This window comes from Mesocricetus auratus, unplaced genomic scaffold (assembly GCF_017639785.1).
Source record: "Mesocricetus auratus isolate SY011 unplaced genomic scaffold, BCM_Maur_2.0 Super-Scaffold_100027, whole genome shotgun sequence".
Classification (NCBI taxonomy): domain Eukaryota; kingdom Metazoa; phylum Chordata; class Mammalia; order Rodentia; family Cricetidae; genus Mesocricetus; species Mesocricetus auratus.
The window spans coordinates 16,804,016-16,825,422 of NW_024429208.1; the positions used below are offsets into that span (position 1 = coordinate 16,804,016).

At 40.4% G+C, this 21,407-nt stretch overlaps 1 protein-coding gene and 1 long non-coding RNA gene across 4 annotated transcripts in view; one reads left to right on the forward strand and one right to left on the reverse strand.

The window, feature by feature from the left end:
• Cabcoco1 (ciliary associated calcium binding coiled-coil 1) overlaps positions 1-12,001 on the forward strand; it is a 98,331-nt gene extending 86,330 nt beyond the window's left edge. For both annotated transcript variants that reach the window (XM_040732427.1, XM_040732426.1), the window contains 3 exons: positions 5,955-6,077; positions 6,479-6,619; positions 11,623-12,001. In XM_040732427.1, coding sequence (XP_040588361.1) covers positions 5,955-6,077; positions 6,479-6,619; positions 11,623-11,697 — 339 coding nt within the window. In that variant the 3' untranslated portion in view covers positions 11,698-12,001. The remainder of the gene's footprint in view (positions 1-5,954; positions 6,078-6,478; positions 6,620-11,622) is intronic.
• The window catches only part of LOC121134312, a 54,434-nt gene extending 34,090 nt beyond the window's left edge, over positions 1-20,344 (reverse strand). For both annotated transcript variants that reach the window (XR_005871386.1, XR_005871385.1), the window contains exons 1-2: positions 20,153-20,344; positions 17,687-17,839 (exon numbers count right to left, since the gene is read on the reverse strand). This is a non-coding gene — a long non-coding RNA (uncharacterized LOC121134312). The remainder of the gene's footprint in view (positions 1-17,686; positions 17,840-20,152) is intronic.
• Positions 20,345-21,407: the final 1,063 nt, after the last annotated feature.

The window sequence follows — 21,407 nt, forward strand, 5'->3', positions numbered from 1 at the left end:
GCACTCGTTATTAGATGTCAATTCGTAGCCCGCAGGAGCCTGGCAACGTTTTGAACCTTTTCAAAATGTAAATACTGCATATTAAGCATAGGAGAGAAAAATTAATGTTCTGCTTCTGCAGAATCATTTCCAAGTCAAAAACCCAAAGCAAGAGGAGGAAGAAGAGGAGGAACAGGAGGAGGAGGAGGAGGAGGAGGAGGAGGAGGAAGAGAAGGGCACCCACTGCAGCAATGGGTATAGTAGTAAATTCGTAACGGCCAGAACACAAAAAGAAAAAGACTCTAGAAGTGGATTGATTAGTCTCTCTGATCATCTCAGCTTCTGAATTTCCTCTTTTCATTTTAAGTTGATGGCTTCCTTGTGACCTTGCAGGTGCCATTCATATGCTCCTACTTTACATGCAGTATACTGTGGGCAACAGGGCCCCGTTTGTTGTTCTTGTTCATTTTTTTCCAGAAGCACAGCACCTCTTCATTAGACTTGCAAATGAGTCATGCCTTTCCTTGGTGGGGGGGGGGGTGGGCAGGGCCGGTTAAAACTTTACAAGAATTGTTTTGTGCCTTTTCCCCTTCAGTTAATGGCGGGGAAAGTTGGCGATCAAGTTTGCTTTTTGAAACTTTGACATATTTTAGTTAAGTTCTGATTTACATATGAAGTCATCCTCCAACAATTCCAAACAAATGTCTCTTCAAAGCAAGCTTACTCTCTGCCTTTGGCTCACAGCAGAACTGAATAGATTTTTCTTGGTTTTCCACCACTCAAAAGAGTGGAAAGTTGTAGCCTCAGTAGATTCTTCAACGTCACGGATCATCTAACAAGGGATTGTAATAACTGCGAATGTACCACCTTAAGAATTTTTTAATGGTACGAACATAACCCACAAACCATTTGTGGTTTACCCATTCTCCAAAGATTCATTACTAAAGAGAAGCGGTGGGTGGAGGGTCAATACTTTTGGAAATGTTAGTTCAGAAAGTCTAGAAGAAAGAGTGGAGAACCACAGTATGTGCTATGTGACATCTTCACATAGCTCCTCAGATACACAAAGATCTGGAAATTTCCTATAAGCATATTTTCAGAGCCAAACTGACCCTCCAGAAGAGGTTAAAATTCCTAGCATTTATTCCCATGGTAGATATCCAATTCATATTGAAAACACACATTTCAAAAGATTTCTAGTGATTTCATTTGGCTCGAAAGTAAAGGGCTTATGTTAAAAAATACACACACACACACAAAATATTTGATGGTAGAGTTTTGTACTGATGAGTATTGAATTATGCCAAAAAACTAGTCCTTTGCTGTTCCTTAAATACCGTAACACAAGTCAAGTAAAGCATGGATTACAAAACACCTTAAATAACACAAGTACAATGCGCACACAAAGAACAATATAGCCAGCTTCAGGTAATTTCCATGTAACAGATAACATCTGGGGGAAATGCAGAAAGTAAGTTATGCAAAACTAATTTGCAAGTGACCACATCTGTGGATGTTATTTATTGCACGTTCACTTAACAGTCCATTATTCTGTTTAGAACTCTCTTCTCTTCTTTATTAGAGCTTTTAATGTACTCACCTTGGTTCCAATGGCCTGCTCATAATCGGAAAAAAAGAAAAGTATAAGTGGCATTCATGTGGAGCAATATGGCCGTTTTTTATTATATCCATTTGTGTGCAAGCATTCAGAAACAGCAAGAGAAACACATTGATTGCTTTACATCCAAAGTAATACTTAGGGGTATTTGAAAGGCAAGCAAAACCAGTCATTTGGCCAAATGACTGTGTGTATATATCAGAAAGTCCTACCTTTTAAGCTCAGTCTTAGGCCTGAGGCAAGTTACTCTAAGCATTTCCTTTTGGTTCTTGGTCTGAATATCATGGGTGCTAGTCTTCTGTGAAAAGGGGCATGAGGGGTAGGAAGTGGCTAAATCCAGACCAAATAGGTTGGCTTTTTGTGTGTGGGGGGGGATTGTTGTTTTATTTTTTTAATATGCTCACTTTATCATTTTTCTGTTTTTATTTTTTTCTATATTTAAAAGGCAACATATTAGACTTTTGAGGGGGGAAAATGTGAGACAATTGCCTTCCTACAGGAATGTATAAAAATAGTTAGAAAACTGGCTTTATTTAATTTGCTTCAACTATTCGTAGACTTGAGGAAATTATAATGTTCTCTCAGAAAATCTAACTCAATAAAGCTGACCATGTCTCTCTGTTTTAAATAGATTTTATTACAGAGCCAGTGATGTTGTAAAACATGAGGTTTTGTTAAAAAAATACAAAGGCCTAATTGTATTTTTTAAAGAAAGTATTGCATCAGACGGTTTCATTTAAGCATGTACACTGCCTCTGCATGCTCACCACAATTATTGATTCTAATTTCCCTTGGATTTGTTTTTTGAGGAAGGCGATCACTTTCCATAGAGGAAAACTCACTGTGATACTTGGGAGCCTTTTGTTTATTTCAAACTCTGTATTTAAAACTGCACCTTCGTCTACTGCCTAACACAGCTAAATTTAATTCTTCGTGAAAGAGAGAAACAGCTGTGGTTCGGTTCATTAACAGCATGCAGAGCATGCAAAGAAAAGAAATTCTCACCCCCCAACTCCTGAGTATGAACTGAATCAATTTAATAATGATATGAACGGCATACACTAAAAAAAATATCAAGAGACAGAAAACCTCAACTGTCAGCCATAATTTCAGCTTCTGGGAATAAATGCAAGTTTCTGTATACCAAAGAAAGGAAGTATGGAGTCAGAGAGAACCAAGTTTTCATATGTGTTAGGGAACATACGAGCATGCATGTGCATACATGTGCATATTAACACACTCATTCACACATATGTACATATACATACACATAAATACATTCACAAACATCGACTCATACACATATGCATTCATACATGCATATCATATATACATACATACATATACATATGTACATACATATTACACACATAGATTCACATACATACACTCATATGCATATAAACACAGACACACAGTTATACATTTACACACACATATATGCACAACTACATATACATTCATATACTCATGCACATAGACATATGCACACTCTCACATGCATACACACATATAGAGACAGAAAGCAAAGACAAGAAAGAAAGGTAGGAAGGAAGAAAGGAAGGAAGAAAGAGGGAAAGAGGGAGGGGCAAGAGAGAGGGAGGAGGATAGCTAAGTGGTTAAGGTTCTGCAGGACCTGAGTTCAGTTTCAAGCACTCATGTTAGGCACCTCAAAACTCCCTGTAACTATAGCTCTATGGGCATCTGATGCATTCTTCTGGTATCCAAGATACCCCAATACATACATACATATATACATACATACATACATACATACACATCCTTTATTTATTTATTTATTTTTGGTTTTACGAGACAGGGTTTCTCTGTATTGTTTTGGAGGCTGCCGGTCCAGCCTGGCCTCGAACTCACAGAGATCCGCCTGCCTCTGCCTCCCGAGTGCTGGGATTAAAGGCGTGCGCCACCACCGCCCGGCCATACACATCCTTTAAAAGGAAGTCAGTCAATCCATCCATACCACAGAGGTGTGAGGGAGAACTCATAAGACTTCAACACAAACACCTGTTTGCATTTAGGTGTAGAATCTGTGGAGGGCTAGGGCACCTGAGGGTAGATCACCGGCTCTGCTTCACCAAATGGGGAGGTCCTCTGCCAAGAATGTCAGTAGATGAGGACAAACAGGCAGAAAACCCCAGCCTGTGTGCCCGGAGCACAGCGGTAATATGGGTGAGAGTAAATAAGACAACATTCTACTTAATTAAAAAGAAAAACATCCCCCCAACACCCCCTAACTTCCCTCACCCCCCACCCCCTCATCAGCACATGCTCAATGCCTGCAACCAATCCAGTCAGCTCAGATTCTCCCTTCTCTTCAGTGTCTCCCGTGTGACCATCACCCCTAACACACCCTACACTACATAGGCTCTCTTTCTCACCATATGTTAAAGTCCATGCCTCCAAGCTAACACCACATTTTCTTCCCCCATCTCTGGTTCCCACAGGCAGCTTCTTCATTTTACCTGTAGGATTTTCAGAGGACCCTGAAGCATGGCTAGCCTCTTTCTTGCCTGGGCAAATGAAGAGCAATAGAGATTTGGGAGTTTGCAAGCCAGGCATGATGGCTGGGATGGGGGGGGGGGCAGGTGGTGGCAAATAACACTGAGAGGATGTTATTTGCCTCAATTGGCAAAAACGCAACAGTTGATGAACGTGATGAGAAGGAAGCCCCACTGTCCCGAGGTCTCCTCAGTACTCTGATGAACACTTACATCCAACAGAATAAAAATTAGATGCTTAGCAATTTCAGTAGTTTCCCAAGATGGCCACTTGATGACATATTGCAGTTTACGGAAAAACAGCAAAAGCTAAGAAGTCACTGCCCCAGGCTTTAACGCTAAGGCTGTCACTAAGTAATCACTGGATCTTAGACCAATCATTTCACCTCTCCATTGCTGTATATCCTTGCTACCATTTATCTACAACAGCAATTTCCTATACATTCACAAAAAAATAATAATATAAAATTCAGTTCAAATACATACATAGACACTGGTAAAACCAGGGAACAAATCTACCTCCAGCACTACCCAAAGCCTACCAAGGAAGAACACTAATATTTAAATGATGGCATGTAACACAGAGAACTTAAAAATGACTTTTGTGATTTTTCTTTCCCACGAGCATCCTAAGATGGTAATGGGGGTGGGGTAAGCCTTTCCATAGTTCTGTCTCCAAATTTGTATACTCAGGTCCAACTCTGTCAGCACACCAGTGAATGACCTCATCAAATTGGAACAAGTTATTGATTTATAGTGAGGTATGTAAAAAACACAAAAGCCAGAACACTCAAGTAGACATGTCTTTACAGATCAACTGAGATGGGAAATTAAATTATGGTCAAAAATCATTGCTTGTTAAACACGGAATTAGAACAAGAGGACCCAAGTAAATGATTCACAGTTTAATGCTGCTTGTGCCCTCAGCTCCTCTTTTGCTCTGCCTGGTGGTGGCCGGATGGACGCTGCCAACATTGGCATCCGTGGTTCCCCTTGTCCATCCCTGCCATTGTTGACCGTCTTCTTCCACTGCTTCTACGTCCTCTAGGCAAAGCTGTGTCGGCTGCTCACAGTTAAGTCTCGCTCTGTTATGAGTTCTCAGTGAGTCCCTCTAATGACTCACCTGACTCTGGCTTTATACACACATTATACTTCAAAGATTCTATTGTATTCACTGCTACACTCTCTGTATGTATCTGCATGTGTGAACCTGTGGTGTGTGCATACACCTGTGTAGCCGTGTGGAAGTCACAGGTCAACTTTGCATGTTGTACCGTCCACCCAATGGAGCTTCCCAATGATCCTCAGGGACCCTCCTGCCTCTGCTTTCCAAGCACTGGGATAACAAGCACACACCGCCATGCTTGGCTTTTTTTTTTTTAATGTGGGTCCTGGGGATCAAACTCAGGTCCTCGGCAAGGTCAGCCCCATTACTGGGTTGTTGATAGCCATTTTGTTTGTACCACAAGAGCATGGAGATCCTGCTAAGTCATGTCAGTCAGCACCAGGCTGTTGCTGGGTGTAGGAAGCACTGAATTGGAGAAGACAGATGCCCAAGGGGTCTGAAGCTTGGCTCTGTTCCTCAAAAGAGCTTATCAACAGGAGTGAGAGGCAGGGCATGATGCAGGGATCAATGTAAATGAATGAACCCTGAACCGCAGAGTAAAGGTAAGAAGAAAACTCTAACTGTGAGTGAGAGACGGCAAGTGAAACTCACCAGACAATGGTATCGGAGAGTTGAAGCGGATGGTACCTAAATAAGATATGGATTTGGAAACATGCCAGTCCTGTGAGGGAACTGGCTGAGACGGTGCCACTCAACCAAAACTCTTCTTTTCCAGCAAACCATAGAAGCCGTCAAGCCTGCAGACCACCCTTTCCCAGCTCCGCTGGAGGAAGGAATCTCTTTGGATATCTATTCGGCTTTCTTAGAACGGATGCCAACCCCAGAGACCGAAGGGAAGGTAGGCTTGAGTTTGCCTTTCCTCACCCTGCTAAGTAAGCATTATATCGGCACAAGGTGGAAGAAATAACATGTTCTCCCATCGCCTTTGCACATGACTATTTCCTAGCCAATAAAAATGGTCTCTTCAGAGGTACGCACAGGCCGAATGATGGTGGTCAGGAGTTCTTTTATCTCCTCCCCACCATCCTACCCAGGCTCCTCCTTCACAGTCCCCAAAGTCCCTTGTAATCCCCACGATATGCGGTAACATAAAAATCGAAGTCTCCTTCCAGTTCACCCCTGCTCCCAGGAGGGCGCCATACAGAATAGAAATGTGAGGTTGCCTGTATATCCCTGAGTGTTCACATGCTCGCTTGGATGCTGTTCACTGTCAATGTCTGTTTATTTCCAATGTCTTAGGTGCTGGATCAAGAGCAAAGCCCCCAGGAGTCCCAGTCAGAGACTGAAGGCGCAGAGGTGGATTCTTTAGTTGGTTTCACCATCGACGATGTAAAATCAGCACTGGCTCGAGTGACAGATGAGGTTTTGTTGAACATTCAGGTACTGAGAATGGGCTGTGTACTCCCCATTACACTTGGTGAATCATCCAGCCTCAGCCCGGATATTTGTAATTCCGAATGGCCTGGTCTAGCCAAGCAAGAGTGAGGCTTACGGTTTGGGTTTGCACACTTTATCTGACAAGGCTATATAATCCTCAGCTGAGTCTCCTGAATTCAGTAAGATCACAAAACAGATTTGCCAGCAGCATCACGTGTGCTGTGTGTTATCAGCTTGCAAAATCTTTGACACTGAGCACCATCCCCCCCCCCCGCAAAAAAAAAAAAAAAGCATGGTGAAGACTCTTGAGCCAGCCTTACGAAAGAGTAAGTGACCCGGGCTTCTGAAGAGGGAATGCTGCCCATCAAAACTGTCATGTTTAGCTAAGTCACCTTGCTGGTTTTAGGTTTGAAATTCTTCTCAAGCACTTCCCATCTTCACACATCACTAATTGCTAAGCCGTTTGCACCAAGGGTGCCTAAGAATGGCCAGTAGACTCCGCCTCCCGGCCACTGCCTGCCATCTCTCACAGGGTTACTTTGTATTTAATACTTCCCCATTCTGTCCAAGAAACAAATAACTACTGCAACCTCCACAAAAAAACTTACAGGAATCCGCATGATTTTCCTAAGCTGAGTGCTTAAATGAAGAGAATTGCGTGTTTTGAGAAATGACCATAAATCACCATGCTTACGCATCTGAGGGGAAGATTCATTTGTTATGTGAACTTGGGACCATATATAAAAAGCATACCGTATTAATAACTAATTTGGGAAGAGTAACAGCTTAGGTTGTCCTAAGCATACCTTGTTACTGGCTTAATCATCAAATGTTATTGCAATATTTACACACACATTTAATGATCCAGTGCCAACAGGATCAGCCAAAGTCCCCAGCTTAATAAGGGGTGTTTAGTGTTTACCAGAAATAGTGGAAGAACACGTTTTACACAAAGGGCTATTGTTAACAGCCCTGTGAATGTAATAACTGGTTACTGTGTAGAAGGGCAGAGTGCAGCTGAATTAAGCTAAGTTCAGAACATACCTCCTTTTTACATTTGATAACATTTCCTCTAAATATAGTTTATGTATAATCATGGCCCAGGGCTCCTTTGCAATCCCACAGCTCTGAAATTATTGCTGAGGAATTACTAGACAAGCAAGAGAATTGTTCGCAGGACCCACAATTGAAAACATCTTTACCAAGTCCATGTTCCATGAAGGGAGCTGCACGCTTTTTTAACTGTTCGCTTACGATTTCCTTGTAGACTCTGCAACACTGGCACCTCTGTCTTTGGCAGAAAGAATAGGATTGGTATACAGACTTGCCATCTTCCCATTAACATGAAGCCATCTCGAAGTTCAATAGCTTGTATACCTAAGTGCAATGCCACACAGAGAGAACATGGACCAGAGGGTTGACCCCCGGACCTTGTGGGTGTGAGTGTCTCTGTACTGGGTGGACCTAATCAGCTCGAGCTAGATGACTGCTGCTTTTTCAACAAAATGACAAGATGATGCAGCTTTCTCCAGTGTCTCAAGATAGCAAACCACCTTCTGTATTTTCTCCCTGCAGTCCTGCTAACCTCCATGCAAGTAAAGAGGGCTCTTTGGGTGACAAATGGAATCCAGAAAGATTGCTGTTGGTCTAGGGTTTCCAGACTCAGAAGGCTCAGCAGGTTCTATGAGCCTGGTCCCTCTTGCAACTCCAGCACCATCTAAGAAAGTCGCACGTCTAACACCAGGCCCAGGCTACTTTGACTGTTAATACACCTGTGGCTCCGTGCTTCCCTGATATCTACCTTCCTCTTGAACAGATTCCAAGTTGGGTCATTGCCCCAAGTCTTGCTTCAGTTTTTCCTTTGGTGTCAGACAGGTTAAGTTACTTTGCACTTCTAAATGATTCTACTTATAAAAACTTCCATGCCCCTTTTCAAAATTGTGGATCAATGGACACTGGCTACATGTTACTGCCATGCCATGCATGGATACATGCACTCACTCAGTGTATTTGCCTCTCAGTGTTTGTGATCACTCTGTAGTATTTTTTCCACTTTATTTAAAAGTCACACTGTTATTGCAGTTTTATAGGAAAAGGTCAATAGAGAGTTCATATTTCAGTACATTGTGTAGGAGCTATTTCTCTATTGTAATTCCAAGCCAATATCGACTTCTCTAATGCAGAAACTCCTGAAATGGAGTATAAACCATTAATTTTTTATGTTCATCTACTTATTTTTCCATGATTCACTTTGCAGCTCTAGAGATTTATTAAGAATGAAGTTACCTTGGCCCTCAGATGTCAATTCAAATTACAGAAAATAGACCAAACATTTTAAGCCAATAAGGCTTAGATATTTTCATTTTAAAGATACACTCGAAATGAAATTTGTTCTGCCCTCAGTTGCATAATAAAAATAACACCCAATGAAACAAACTTTAATATATCTAAGGAATAATATTCTAGAGAAACAGGGATGATAATGCTGGATGGACTCTTGCACTAAATGCTGACTGTTGGCCCTAACACAGCAAAGGAATAAAATAATAGAAAAGGTAAAGAAAATTTGACATCCTGCCATTTACGATGCCTTATGTCAACTTCTAATTGTCCAGGTGAGAAAAGTCATCCTAGGTAGTGCTTTGTAAAAGCTACTGAACACAGAACAGGGGTCTCAGAATATTTCCTAATGAAATTAGAATTAGACCCAGCCCCAAGCTGAAGGTGACATGTCTACTTAGCAGGATTCTGAGGCATAACTAGGATGACAGCAAACCAACGGGTCCAGTGAGTAAACACAAAGTCCTTTTTTTCTGTTCAGTCTCCGCGGGTTGTACCTAAACTAAAGCGCCAATCACAAGTTCTGATGATCTGGAAGTTGCCTCTCCTGCCAGTACTGTACTCTTGTTAGGCACATGCTGCCTTCATGAAGCTTCTCTCCAAAGCCCACATGCAGTGTAACAAACTCTGTCTCAGGGAAATACAAGGAGAGTTCCTACATCCTTGTGGAAACACTAGTGAGGACCCAGAGAGAAAATGCTAGATGATGGCCCGGCCTGTCTTTTCTGGAAAACATGAGGTGATGGGTGGACACAGAGGCATTAGTGAGAAGAAGAGACCGCCATCTGGCTAGAGCAAGTCCTCCCAATACTGTGTCCAAAGTATTTCTTCAGACCATTTCAACACCTAGATGGCGAAATACATCATAAATGTATGTTAATTCATAAGGTGCAACAATTTTTAATATTTCACAATAACATATTAGTGAACTACTCCATTAGTGATGTATATTGTGAAATCAGGAGTTGGGATTTCAAATGCAAAAACTGAAGTGCAACGTTAACTAACCCCCATTCAATACTTCATTTCCCAGACAAAAACTAGTCATAGTGGTTAAGTGACTTGTTCAAAGTGAGGTAACCTAAGTAGACCATAGATTAGTTGACAGTATATAAATTCCTGCATGGGGGTATTAGTGAAAAGGTAACTAAGTGGAGGGTCATTTCATCTCTTCCTCTGCCTCATCCACTCACCAATAACAAAGAAAAATATGAAGACACCAGAAGTCAAAAGTTGATCTCGGAAAAAAAAACTTAGAAGCCCTGCCCCATTCAATTTTTGCTCTTCTTTTGTTTGAGATTAAAATTAGAAGGCGCAAGATGGAACACGAAATACGAGATACATTAACCATAGAGTTTATTACAGGGCGGGAGAGCAAGAGGGGGAGAGACAACAAGAAACCAAGAAGGTAAGAGAAGGGCGTGAGCTTAAAAGGGGAACCTTGCCCATGCTCACTGAGTGGACCACACCAGCATGCCCCACATTAGGGCAGGGTGGGGTCAGCATCATGCCTGAGTTCCAGCAATACTCACACAAATCACCAATGTGACCTGCCAGAAATATCAACTCTTCCTATGCTAGCAAAAGCCAGATCTCATTAAAATAGTAATCAGGGAAAAAGAGAAAACATTTCAAAATCACCCATTACATTTACCTTCTTAAAAATTACATAATTACATAAAAATATTTTAATCATATCTGGTCATGATACAGTAACGCTTTTTATTTTTTCTATTTAAATTAAATAATAAAAGTTTACCAGAAATATAATTACCATGAAGATTTCAAACTATGTTATATACTTCAATATTCTAGACTTTGTCTCATTAACACACAGGAGTATAAAGTACTCTCCACACACACGTACATGTCCTCAGGTCACACAAATAGTAACCATCTGCCTCCCAACTGCTATTGTCCCTGCATGCAACTGTATTATTCATGTTGATGGAAGGAAGGCATATACTGAGCTCCTAGTGTTGAGATGTGCAAATACAATGAGTGTATGTCTGGAATTACACAGGTAGTGTAGGATGCCACTGCCGGAGGCTCACCGCCATCACAGCTCCCATGATCGCTGAAATCTGTCACCAATGGCTTATGAGTTTCTTTTTTCATTTTCATACCAAAAATATATTTACAAAGTGGCATACATGCAAGAATCTTAATGTATGATGAATACTCTTAATTATGAGAGCTGTTCTAATCATGAGATTACTCTGTTACTATTTCACACACTGGAGCTTCCAGGAATCCCACTTGGAATGCATTAGAGGGAAGGCCAAAACGAAGGGTAGGGGGACCCACAGCACTGTACCAACTGAGCCCAAAGCAGTTGTTCTGATTTGGCCCTTATTGGAAAATCTGTCTGGAAATGCAGGTAGTTATCCTATCTTCCAACACGAGGCTGTGTGGAAAATGGCTGTCCAAACACCACGTCCTGTCTGTGGTAGACATGCTATACATTGGGAATGTGCAGAGAAATACGATAAAGTGTTATCGCATCACCACAGGCTGGAGCACAGCTCTGTCTGCAAAACAGGAAGGTGTGTGAGGGATAATGTCTGTCTTTAGGCACTATAGTATGTCAAAACCACAAAGACAATGTGCAGCCAAAGATAGCTTCGTCATAACCACGTTTTTTTTTTTTATGATTGTCTCCACAGAAGGAGATAAACGAAAAACTGCAAGTACAGGAAGAGGCCTTTAATGCACGAATAGAGAAACTGAAGAAAGCCTGAGGACTTGGTACGAGCGAAGTGATGCTGGACTTCAGAGAAACAAACAACACTGGGCAGAATTAATGGATTCTCAGGAGTGCTGTGTCACCTCCAGACCTCCGTGAAGGGGAAGCCCGCTTTTCTTCATCCTCACTGCTTAGCAACGCCTGGTCCAGACTCTCCTGTCCCACACCCCCCTCTGGCTGCAGTGCCAACTGCAACAGCACTGCATTGTGTATGAGACTTTGGAGAGTTATGTATGACAATATAATTACTGTCAGGATGCCCCTGTGTTGTTGTGAATAATAAATACTATTCCTCTCTAGAAGGATTAAAGCAATCTTTTTGAAATAACAAAAAATATATATAGACAAGTAAGTTTTACCATTTTGGACTAGATGGCCTGTCTCATTGATGCAGCACTGTGAGGAGAAGCCATACCTTACTACAAGGGTAAACTTGCTAAATAATAGCTACCTTGGCATGCTCTGCAGGGTTGTTGGTTTTTGTTGTTGTTGTTGTTTTCTTATTTAACTTATTTGGTTTTCTTATTTAAAGATTTCAGTGTGAAACCAATTTTCTGAAATTATATAATGCAGTTTGAAGCATTTTAATTTATTCTGCACTGTATTTGCTGTTTCTAATTTTGTTACCTTCCCAGGAGAACACATGACCTATATAAAAAGAAGCAATGTATAAATGATTATTAAAGGCTAACCTATATATAGATTGTAAAAAATCTTAAATACAAATCAAACTCAGAGTTCCTAAAATTAACCATTATACTGCACAGGGATGATGTGGGGGCCGGGGAGGACTCATGGAGAAAAAAAAACCCTCAAGCCTTTAAATACCCTGATGAAAATACAATTTCAAGATGAAAATAGCTACATACCAACAGTCTTTCTCTGGTTGGAAAGATTAATTAATCGCTACCTAGGCCCTTTCCTATGTTCCTAGACTTAGGAGGCGGAGGATGAATATTCTAGAATGAGGATTCAACACTGCTAAAGGGAGATGAATCCCTAAAGAATTTTTGGGTGGATATGGGTGATGGCATCACTCTCTCAGTTCTTCTGGAACAGAGGTGAAACTGGCAGCATTGCTACATCCTCCAACTCCAGGGAAATTGTTTAAGGTAAAGGCATGCTTGCTTCCCATGCAAGAGGCCTGGGGATGCCCCCTCTCAGATCTTCTTACTGCAGAAAATGTGAAAGTCTGCAGGAGACTACCAGGAGGGTTCCTAGTCTGTGTCCTCTTAGCTGTCTTTTCTCAAGAGAGAGCAGTGGCTGCACAGATTTGGGCATCTAAACCCAATCAAAATAGAGTAAGATAGATAGATGATAGATAGATAGATAGATAGATAGATAGATAGATAGATAGATAGATAGATGGATAGATAGAAAGATAGATGCTAAATAATATAGAACCTAGATTAAATAGATATAGATAATAGATATAAACAGAGAGAAATGATAGATGTATGTAACTCCCCTTATAACTGTGAGAGACAGGTAGGTATTGCGAGCTCTACTTTATAGAAGCCTAAATCATGGAGATAATTTAAAACAAGTTATACAATTAAAAATTAGTGGGTCAGTGACTGGAGAGTTAGCTCAGAAGTTAAGAGAACTTGCTGCTCCTGCAGACACCCAGATTTTGTTCTCAGCACTCACACTCATACTCAGCTCATAACTTCCAATAATTCCATTTCCAGTGGATTTAGTACCCTCTCCTATCCTCCGCTAACACTAATCACACAAGCAGTTCACATACATAGAAGCAGGCAAAATACTCACATGTATAATTAAACATAAAATAAATATTTAAAAGAGAATTAGTGGATCACAATCTTAAATCCAGTTGTACATAATTTACAGAGGATAAAGGTGGAATGCAGAGAAATTTTACAGTAATTTTCCCATTATTGCACATCCAGTAATTGGTAGAATCAGGTTTTGAACCTGGAATTGAGTAGTCAAAGCTGATATACCTAGCCTTTGTCTTCATCCGTCTCATGGTGATAATGAACTAAAATGAAAACTGACAATTTTTGTCTGTGTATGATACTGCTTACTTCCATGACCAGAACTTTGAGCATGTAGGAAACTCATAAGAGGATCACAACACAGAACCAGATGATTCACCCAGCTCCGTCTACCCAGTCCTGAGCAGTGTATTCAGCTGACCATGGTCTGTGTGGCTGGACAATGGCTGGTCATCCAGAGACAAAGTTTATCTCTGTCCTGATGATTGGTCACAGTAGACACCATGTCAAAATAAGCAAAGCACCCTGCCCTAGCCTGAGAAGTCAGGAAGGGGTTAGGGTTAGAGTTATAGTTAGGGTTATCCATGCAAGAGTACCATGCAAGCACTTGCAGAGGGGCTGGTACCCAAGAGACCCAGCAGTTACTCAATGGAAAGTGCAGGAAGATGACCTCCAGACAGAAAGAGAGAGACACATGCGAAATCCCTGCAATACAAATGAAGGCTGAATAACTGGCTAGAGCCAGAGCTCTTACAGGGTCATTGGACACATTTTTAACCTAAAATAAAGCAGGAAAATTTGTTAGTAAGTTTTATATCGTAGCATTAGATTGATGTTTCTACAGCAATAAACCTTTGGTACCAAGACTGCCTTCCATGGATCCAAGGGGAAAAAATACTCTTAGGAAAAGACACCTAATATTATGAGGTTATATAATACCACTTAGCAATCTAGAGAGGTGGGGTAATTTTTTTAAATGACTTTAAGTTGTCAGGTCTCTCAACTCTAAGTGGAGAAGGCAGTCCATTGAAGAGACAATTAAAAATATCCATTTATGCCCGAGACAAGACTCATGCATTCCCTCATGGTCTACACAAGATAGGAAGCATCCATCAGGGATTTTCCCCCTAGCCCTGTAATGCTTCAGAGATTTATCATATTCACTGCATTACGAGCAAACTGTAGCTGCCATGACTTCATGTCTTTGCAGGTGTGGCCACCCTGACAATCACTGTGTAGTCATTTCTCCAAATCTCGAATAGGAAGCCCTGTCGCCATCCACTTAACACCTTTCAGCCATCCTGGGAGTCCCCAAGTTTGCTCCATCTCAGGAAACATTCCATGGTGCTTCTTTTCCTCTAGAGAAGAAACATGATTCTTCTGAATCTTACAGAGTCTTGGGAGGATAGCCTCCACTTGACATAAAAGTCAAGGGTTTTCCCTTAATTAATTTATTTAACTCAGTCAGATCTCCTTGGTGGCAGCCAAAATACATATTGATTTACATTTTCTAAGCAAAAGCAGTCTAAATGAGAATAACCTCATCTCATTGGGATTTACAAATGTCCAAACAAGGATCAGATGCTGAAAGTCCAATTTGCTTTCAGGACCTCCCCCCTTCCCCTGGAAGGGCAGCCATTGGTAAAACTGGTTCATTACACTGGGTCAGAGTTGTGAAAGAGCTTTTGCATTTATATTAATTTGTAACTTCAGAGAATACTCCATGAAATTATCCTCAGTGGTCAACCTAATGTCTATATCTTTTTATCTAATTTATTTGAGGTAGTTCTTGGTATCAGGATGAATAAAACTGATAAAGTCCTTGAGTGCAGGCAGCTAAGAATGGTTATCATCCAATGCCAGATGGTAAACACGTGAACAAACAGGATGATTAATACAATAAGCAACGACATACAAGAAGGACAGAAATGCAAGCGACAGAAAGAGCAAAGAAACATGAGTCTGCTCCGACTAGGACATTCTTGGGATGCCTGTAATGCTCTGAGGGTGCCTAGGATACTCTGAGGATGGCTGGGAAGAGATGATCTTAGAGCTGAGATAGGGGCAGGAGGAGGAGTCAACAAAGTCCATGCTCAGGGAACATTTGTTCCAGGCAGCAAGGTGCAAGTGAAGTCACCTTTCTGCTGCATTGCCAAGTAGAAACTTTGGGCACTCCACACAGCTCCGAGGGAAAGAGGTATGTGCAGGATCTGGTTCCAGAAAAAAAAACGACTGTACTGGTTTTCGATCTCAAACCCTGGTCCTCTTAGTGCATCTAGTCAACATGTTTCTCTGACCCTACTTTAAAAAAAAAATGCAGTTGTGTAGCCACAAAATATATAACCCCTGAGGTGGCATCAGCCCCTCTGCTTACAAAATCTTTGAGGAAATTTCCCATGTAGAAGAATTATACATAAATTATGTAGGTATGCTACTCTAAAGATGGAGCCTTTATGTCCCACCTGTGTGAAGGAGGATGGAGTGATCTGCTTCCAAAGAATAAGATGTGGGATATGAAGAGGTAGGAATCAACCCCTCACAGTGGACATCCCTGATCAACACTATTTCCGATGGGTAGTCTAGTCCATCATACTCATCGAAAATCATGGAAATAATTTTCCACCTCCATCTTCTCTATACCCAAGTAAAGGAAAATAGCATAAGAAAATCCAAGCAGGAAGAAGTGGTATGCCTTGATGATACTGCCCAATGCTCTCAAAGGTCATCAGAAATGAGGGAGGGGTGAGGAAATATCACCTCCAAAAGGAATTTAAAGAGACATGATGGCCTAATGTACTTTGGTTACTGGATAGGATTATGGAACACAGAGGGAATACAAAAGTTATGAAAAAGTAATGGATTTTCACAAAAATCCTTCAATACCAGTTAGTTAATTTAGCCAAATGCATCATACTAAAGTAAGGTTAGTGACAATGCTAATAATTAGTAATAACAGGGAGGGAGGGATGGGGGAGACCATGTGAGTCTGTGGCACCTGCCCAATTTGTCTACAAATCCAAAATGGTTCTACAAAAATAAGATGTATTAATTAATTAAAAAGGGAATATTGAACAGAATAAAACAAAGTAATTAGGAAGAAAAATGACCCTGGCCACATTTTGCCATTAATGAAATAACCCTGCCTGCTAAATGGCACAAGAAAAAAAACCAAATATATTCATATTGCAAACTAAAGAGTAAATGTTCATGAAGAAGGACAGTGATAAGGTAGCCTACCTTTTGGGGGTGGGTAAAGGTCTCACACTCCTGGATCTCCCTCACACTCTTCTCAATTCTGTGGAAGAGCTCAAAACTTTCTGGAAATATGCTCGCTTTATAAATAGAGAGTATATTGAGTTATTTTAGAACTAAAATTTCAGGATTGCAGAGAGGCACAGCAGCTAAGAGCATCTCACGTTCTTGCAGAGGACCCAGGCTTAGTTTCCAGTACCCATATCAGGCAGCTCATAACCCACCTGCAATTCTACTTCCAGGAGATTTGATGCCTTCTTCTGGCCTCTGCAGGCTCCTGCACACACTTGGTGCATGTAAACACATACAGGCACACACACATATATACACACAAATAAAAATAATGAATATTAAAATGAACTGAAATTTCTACAGATGGAGTCATAATACAGCCAATCATAATACCTCCCTTCCATCAAGTGGTCCCAATCTCCCAACCGCTCCTAGTGACAGCAATGATTTCATTTCCTTGTATTTTCTGGTGTGATAATTTGTGCTATTATGTTTAATTAACTTTCTTCAGTCACCTTTGTAACTATAATTAGACCTTAGGGTTAGGATAAAGTTAATGTGTCACAGTAAATTTGCAGTAATGGAGATTCATGTAGAGGAAGAGCCCGAACTTTGTAAGACTCAGGACTCCTTCTGTCTACTAAGGAAGCAGAACTAGTTGTAATGAGTCCATAGATGTGGCCCACAGGGATCAGCTTCAAGAGGGACTATGAGTTTGCAGGGAGGTAAGTTCTTGTGGAAGCTGATCTTGATTCTTGACCATCCACTTGGCAGGATCTGGGATTCACTCAGACACACCTCTAGACAAGTCTAGGAAAGCATTTCCAGGGAGCATTACCTGAGGGAAAAGACCCTCCCCACAGTGGGTAGCACCCTTCAACAGACAACTCAGATTTAAAGAGGTTCAAGGGAAAATGGTACACTCGTTGTCTATTGCCTACCTGCCTTTGCCCTTGCTATTGAATGTGTCCCTCCTACCTGTTGTTGCTGGTGGTGGTGGTGGTGGTGATGATGATGATGATGCAATCTGTCAGTGACATCAGTATCCAGACTCTTGGCCTTTCGATGTAATAGGGACTGAAGACCTGAGACTCACCAAGAATCTTCCAGGCATTCAGCACCAGGGTAGAACTGCAAAGATATCCAGCTTTGCCCACTGAGTGGCTGGATGAGGTCTCAGGCTCTCCATTGCACAGATCACTAGACTACCAGATCCTCTCAATTGTAAACCATTCAATGGAAACCCTTCACACACACACACACACACACACACACACACACACACACACACACACATTTTCTATCTTGTTCTTCTAGAGAACCCTGCCCAAAACATTCCCAAATGTCACATGATAAAGAAACCGAGGTACAAAAAAGCAAAACTGCTATGCACACCATGCAGGGCAGAGGGTCATTCCTAGAGATACCTATCTTGGGTTATTGTTGTCTCTGTCTAAGCTGCCTGAACTGGTTCAGTGTTCCCGTCTCTGTATGCACGTTCCCAGTGTGTCTCCTACTGATCACTGCTGGTGAGGTGTGACAACTGACCAATTCATCAATTAGAGGCATATGTGTCCTTGTATTGTGTGAAGTAATGGCCTCTTTGCTCATGTTAGTGAAGCATTTATCTAATTATTCTTTATCATTAAAAAAATCGGGAGCCAGTTGTTGGGGTAAGAACATGAATGATCAGAGAATCTGAGGAGAAGCCATCAGTAACCTCCAACCTCTTCCATTCTTCCATCCAAAAGGGATGAAATCCTCTCTCGGCCCTGTCTTGCTACTTCTTGCCTCCTCTCTGTCCATGGTATGGTTTTGGTCAGCTAGTGGCTAGCTCCACACTCTGACTGAAAGCAAACTTTTTATTGTCATAACGCAATCAAAATATAACAACATTCAGCCTCTTTGTCTAAATAAAAAGGGAAGGTTTTTAACCCTGACATAGTAGAACAAGATACAGTAAGAACAATTATCAGGTAAGAATTATGTTCATGATGTCCAGTTCATTTGCATTTGGCAAATTCAGAGAAATACTATCTATATCATCTATCCTATCTTAGTGAGTTTGAAGTTTTGTAGCTAATTCACTTCTTATCCTAATTTGTATAACCAACCCAAAACTATTCTTTTATATCTCTCAACCTTATACACTTTACAACTCTTTTGTCAGTGTCTTTTCTAAATTTGTTATAGGGAAAACTATGACTGTAACTATCTAATCTTCAACTCCATCAGAGACCCGAGAAGGATATACTATTTATAAGTTAACATGAAGTGTGGAGAAAACAACTTCAAAACTAAGAAATGACAGAAAGAGCTAGCTGCCTGAACAGTCACCCAAGGTTCATTTGTAACTTTGGGTTGTGCATCTTCAGCCTACAAGCCTAGAATATATGAAAGGCTTTTCTGTGAAGCATAAATTTTAAAGGACTTCCATGCCTTGTTTGGCAAAGTTCAGCAGTCACATTCTTTTGTCCTGCTTGTACAATTTGGACAGCAGTAGAAGCAAGGGCAGTTTCCTGTCCAGTGGCTTACTTTTGCCATAAAGAAAATAAAGTCCATATGGAGTTTCTTTGATGCTTATCGTCTTCTCTGAAATAGATTGCTGCTGCCAGGATCAGACATGTCTCATTGTCATAAAATGCCTTATATTATCAAAACATCTTAAAAGCCATATTCTATAGATCTCTGAAGTGTTTGAACACCACTTGTCTGTCTAAAATATACCTCAGTTTGATCTTGAAAACATACTTAAAATGACCTTAAGTTTGATTGTAATAGGTGACTAACTACTAACCTGCAATTCTTTATTATCCTAAATAGTTTGCACTAATAATTTTCAAGGACTAAAAATTTATATTACATTATTAAGTGAGCTGCTTAGGTACAATGCCTTAAACAAGAGCAGAAATATATGCCAAGTGTGTTTTAATAAAAAATAACCTTAAATTTGTATCAATATACAAGAATATCTTAAACAAAAGTAGAAGTATATATACAGTATAACAAAAATAACATTAAATTTGTGTCAATATACAAAATCCATACCGATATAAAATATTTAAGATTAGTAGCCATTTGTTGGTTTAAAATTAGACTCAATCATCTATCCTTTTATCGTATCATTTTTATAATCCCCCTTTTTCTTTTCAGAATGAAATCCCTGAATACAATCTCTTTTGTTCAGCTTTTTGTCCTGACCTTTACCAATAACAACTTATAACCAATCTCCCAAAATAATGACAAATATCCATAACCCAGTGAACAACCAAAAAGCACCCATCCCGGGGATGGGTGTTATGTTCTTAAAATCACCTCATGTTGTCTGGGAATTGTGGCATCTTTAGGGGACCCTGATAAAATTGAAACAATGGCCAAGTCCGGTAAGAGCTAGCTATATCATTTGTTGCCAGTCACTGTATAATGGGAAAGTGTAGGACTTACCTGAAGTCCTGGCTAGAGTAGAGCATGAGGCTAGACCATTTCAGCTAGCCACCTTGAAATTATCCTGAGAAGTTTATAATACAAAGTCGATTGTTGGGTGATGTTTGTCAGCTAAGTGGGTTACCACAGTGCAGGTGGAATCATTGTTGTAGGGCCCCATCATCCTTTTGGGAACTTCACCGATCACTGTTAGGAATGGTCATGGTTCACTGAAGAAAATTTAAAGATTCTAAACGTCATAATCAGTAGATCTTGGAGAGGTTAAAGGATCACAATTTGTTAAGTACATCCAGAGTACAAAATCTTAATTCCTAGTTACCTGCTAGAGACTCAATTCTGAAATCATGTATAGGAATCTAGATGAAGCCTTTTTCTAGAATTAGTTAGTACTCTATATGACCTTTAATACTATGACAGAAAGTTTAATATGTATATCAATCTTATAAATTTTGAGATAATATTTATACCTTAAGAAAAATTTAAAGAGTCAAAATAAAACCAAAGAATTAGGAGATTAGTCCCTTAATTTTGGTTTTTCTTCTGTCCCATGTCAGGTGGCTCTTCTATCTTCTACATGAGACACAGATATTGAATTTTTCTTCAACAAGCATGCTTGGCTCTAGAGAAGGAAAGAGCCATGTTCCAACTCCAAAGCTAGCTTTAGTTTTTTTTTGTTGTTGTTTGTTTTTTGTTTGCTCTTTTGTTTTGTTTTGGTTTTTGGTTTTTACGAGACAGGGTTTCTCTGTATTGTTTTGGAGGCTGTCGGTCTAGCCCAGCCTTGAACTCACAGAGATCCGCCTGCCTCTGCCTCCTGGGTGCTGGGATTAAAGGCATGCACTACCACCACCCGGCGCTAGCTTTAGTTTTTAATTGAACTGAGACTACACAAAGACCATTTGCCTTATGTATCTGTAGAGAACAGCAGAAACAAACATTTGGGATAATTTATGAATTTTAATCCTGTTGGAAATGTGTTATACCATTAGGACAATTTACTATTTTTCTTGGGACATTTTCTCTTGATGATTTGTCCTTTTGCTTCAGATGTCTCATTTGTCCAGTGGTCTTCATATTCCTTAGTTGGATGTTTTTATCCTCCTGGAAAGACAAAAACAAAACCTACCCCAACCCTAACTTTGGAGATTTTCATTTTTGGCAAGTTATACCTGATCAAATAGAAGGCATTTTTATTCTTATAAGTTAGTTAGATTGAATGGTCAAGCTTTTTTAATACTAGAGATATATGCTGTAGTAT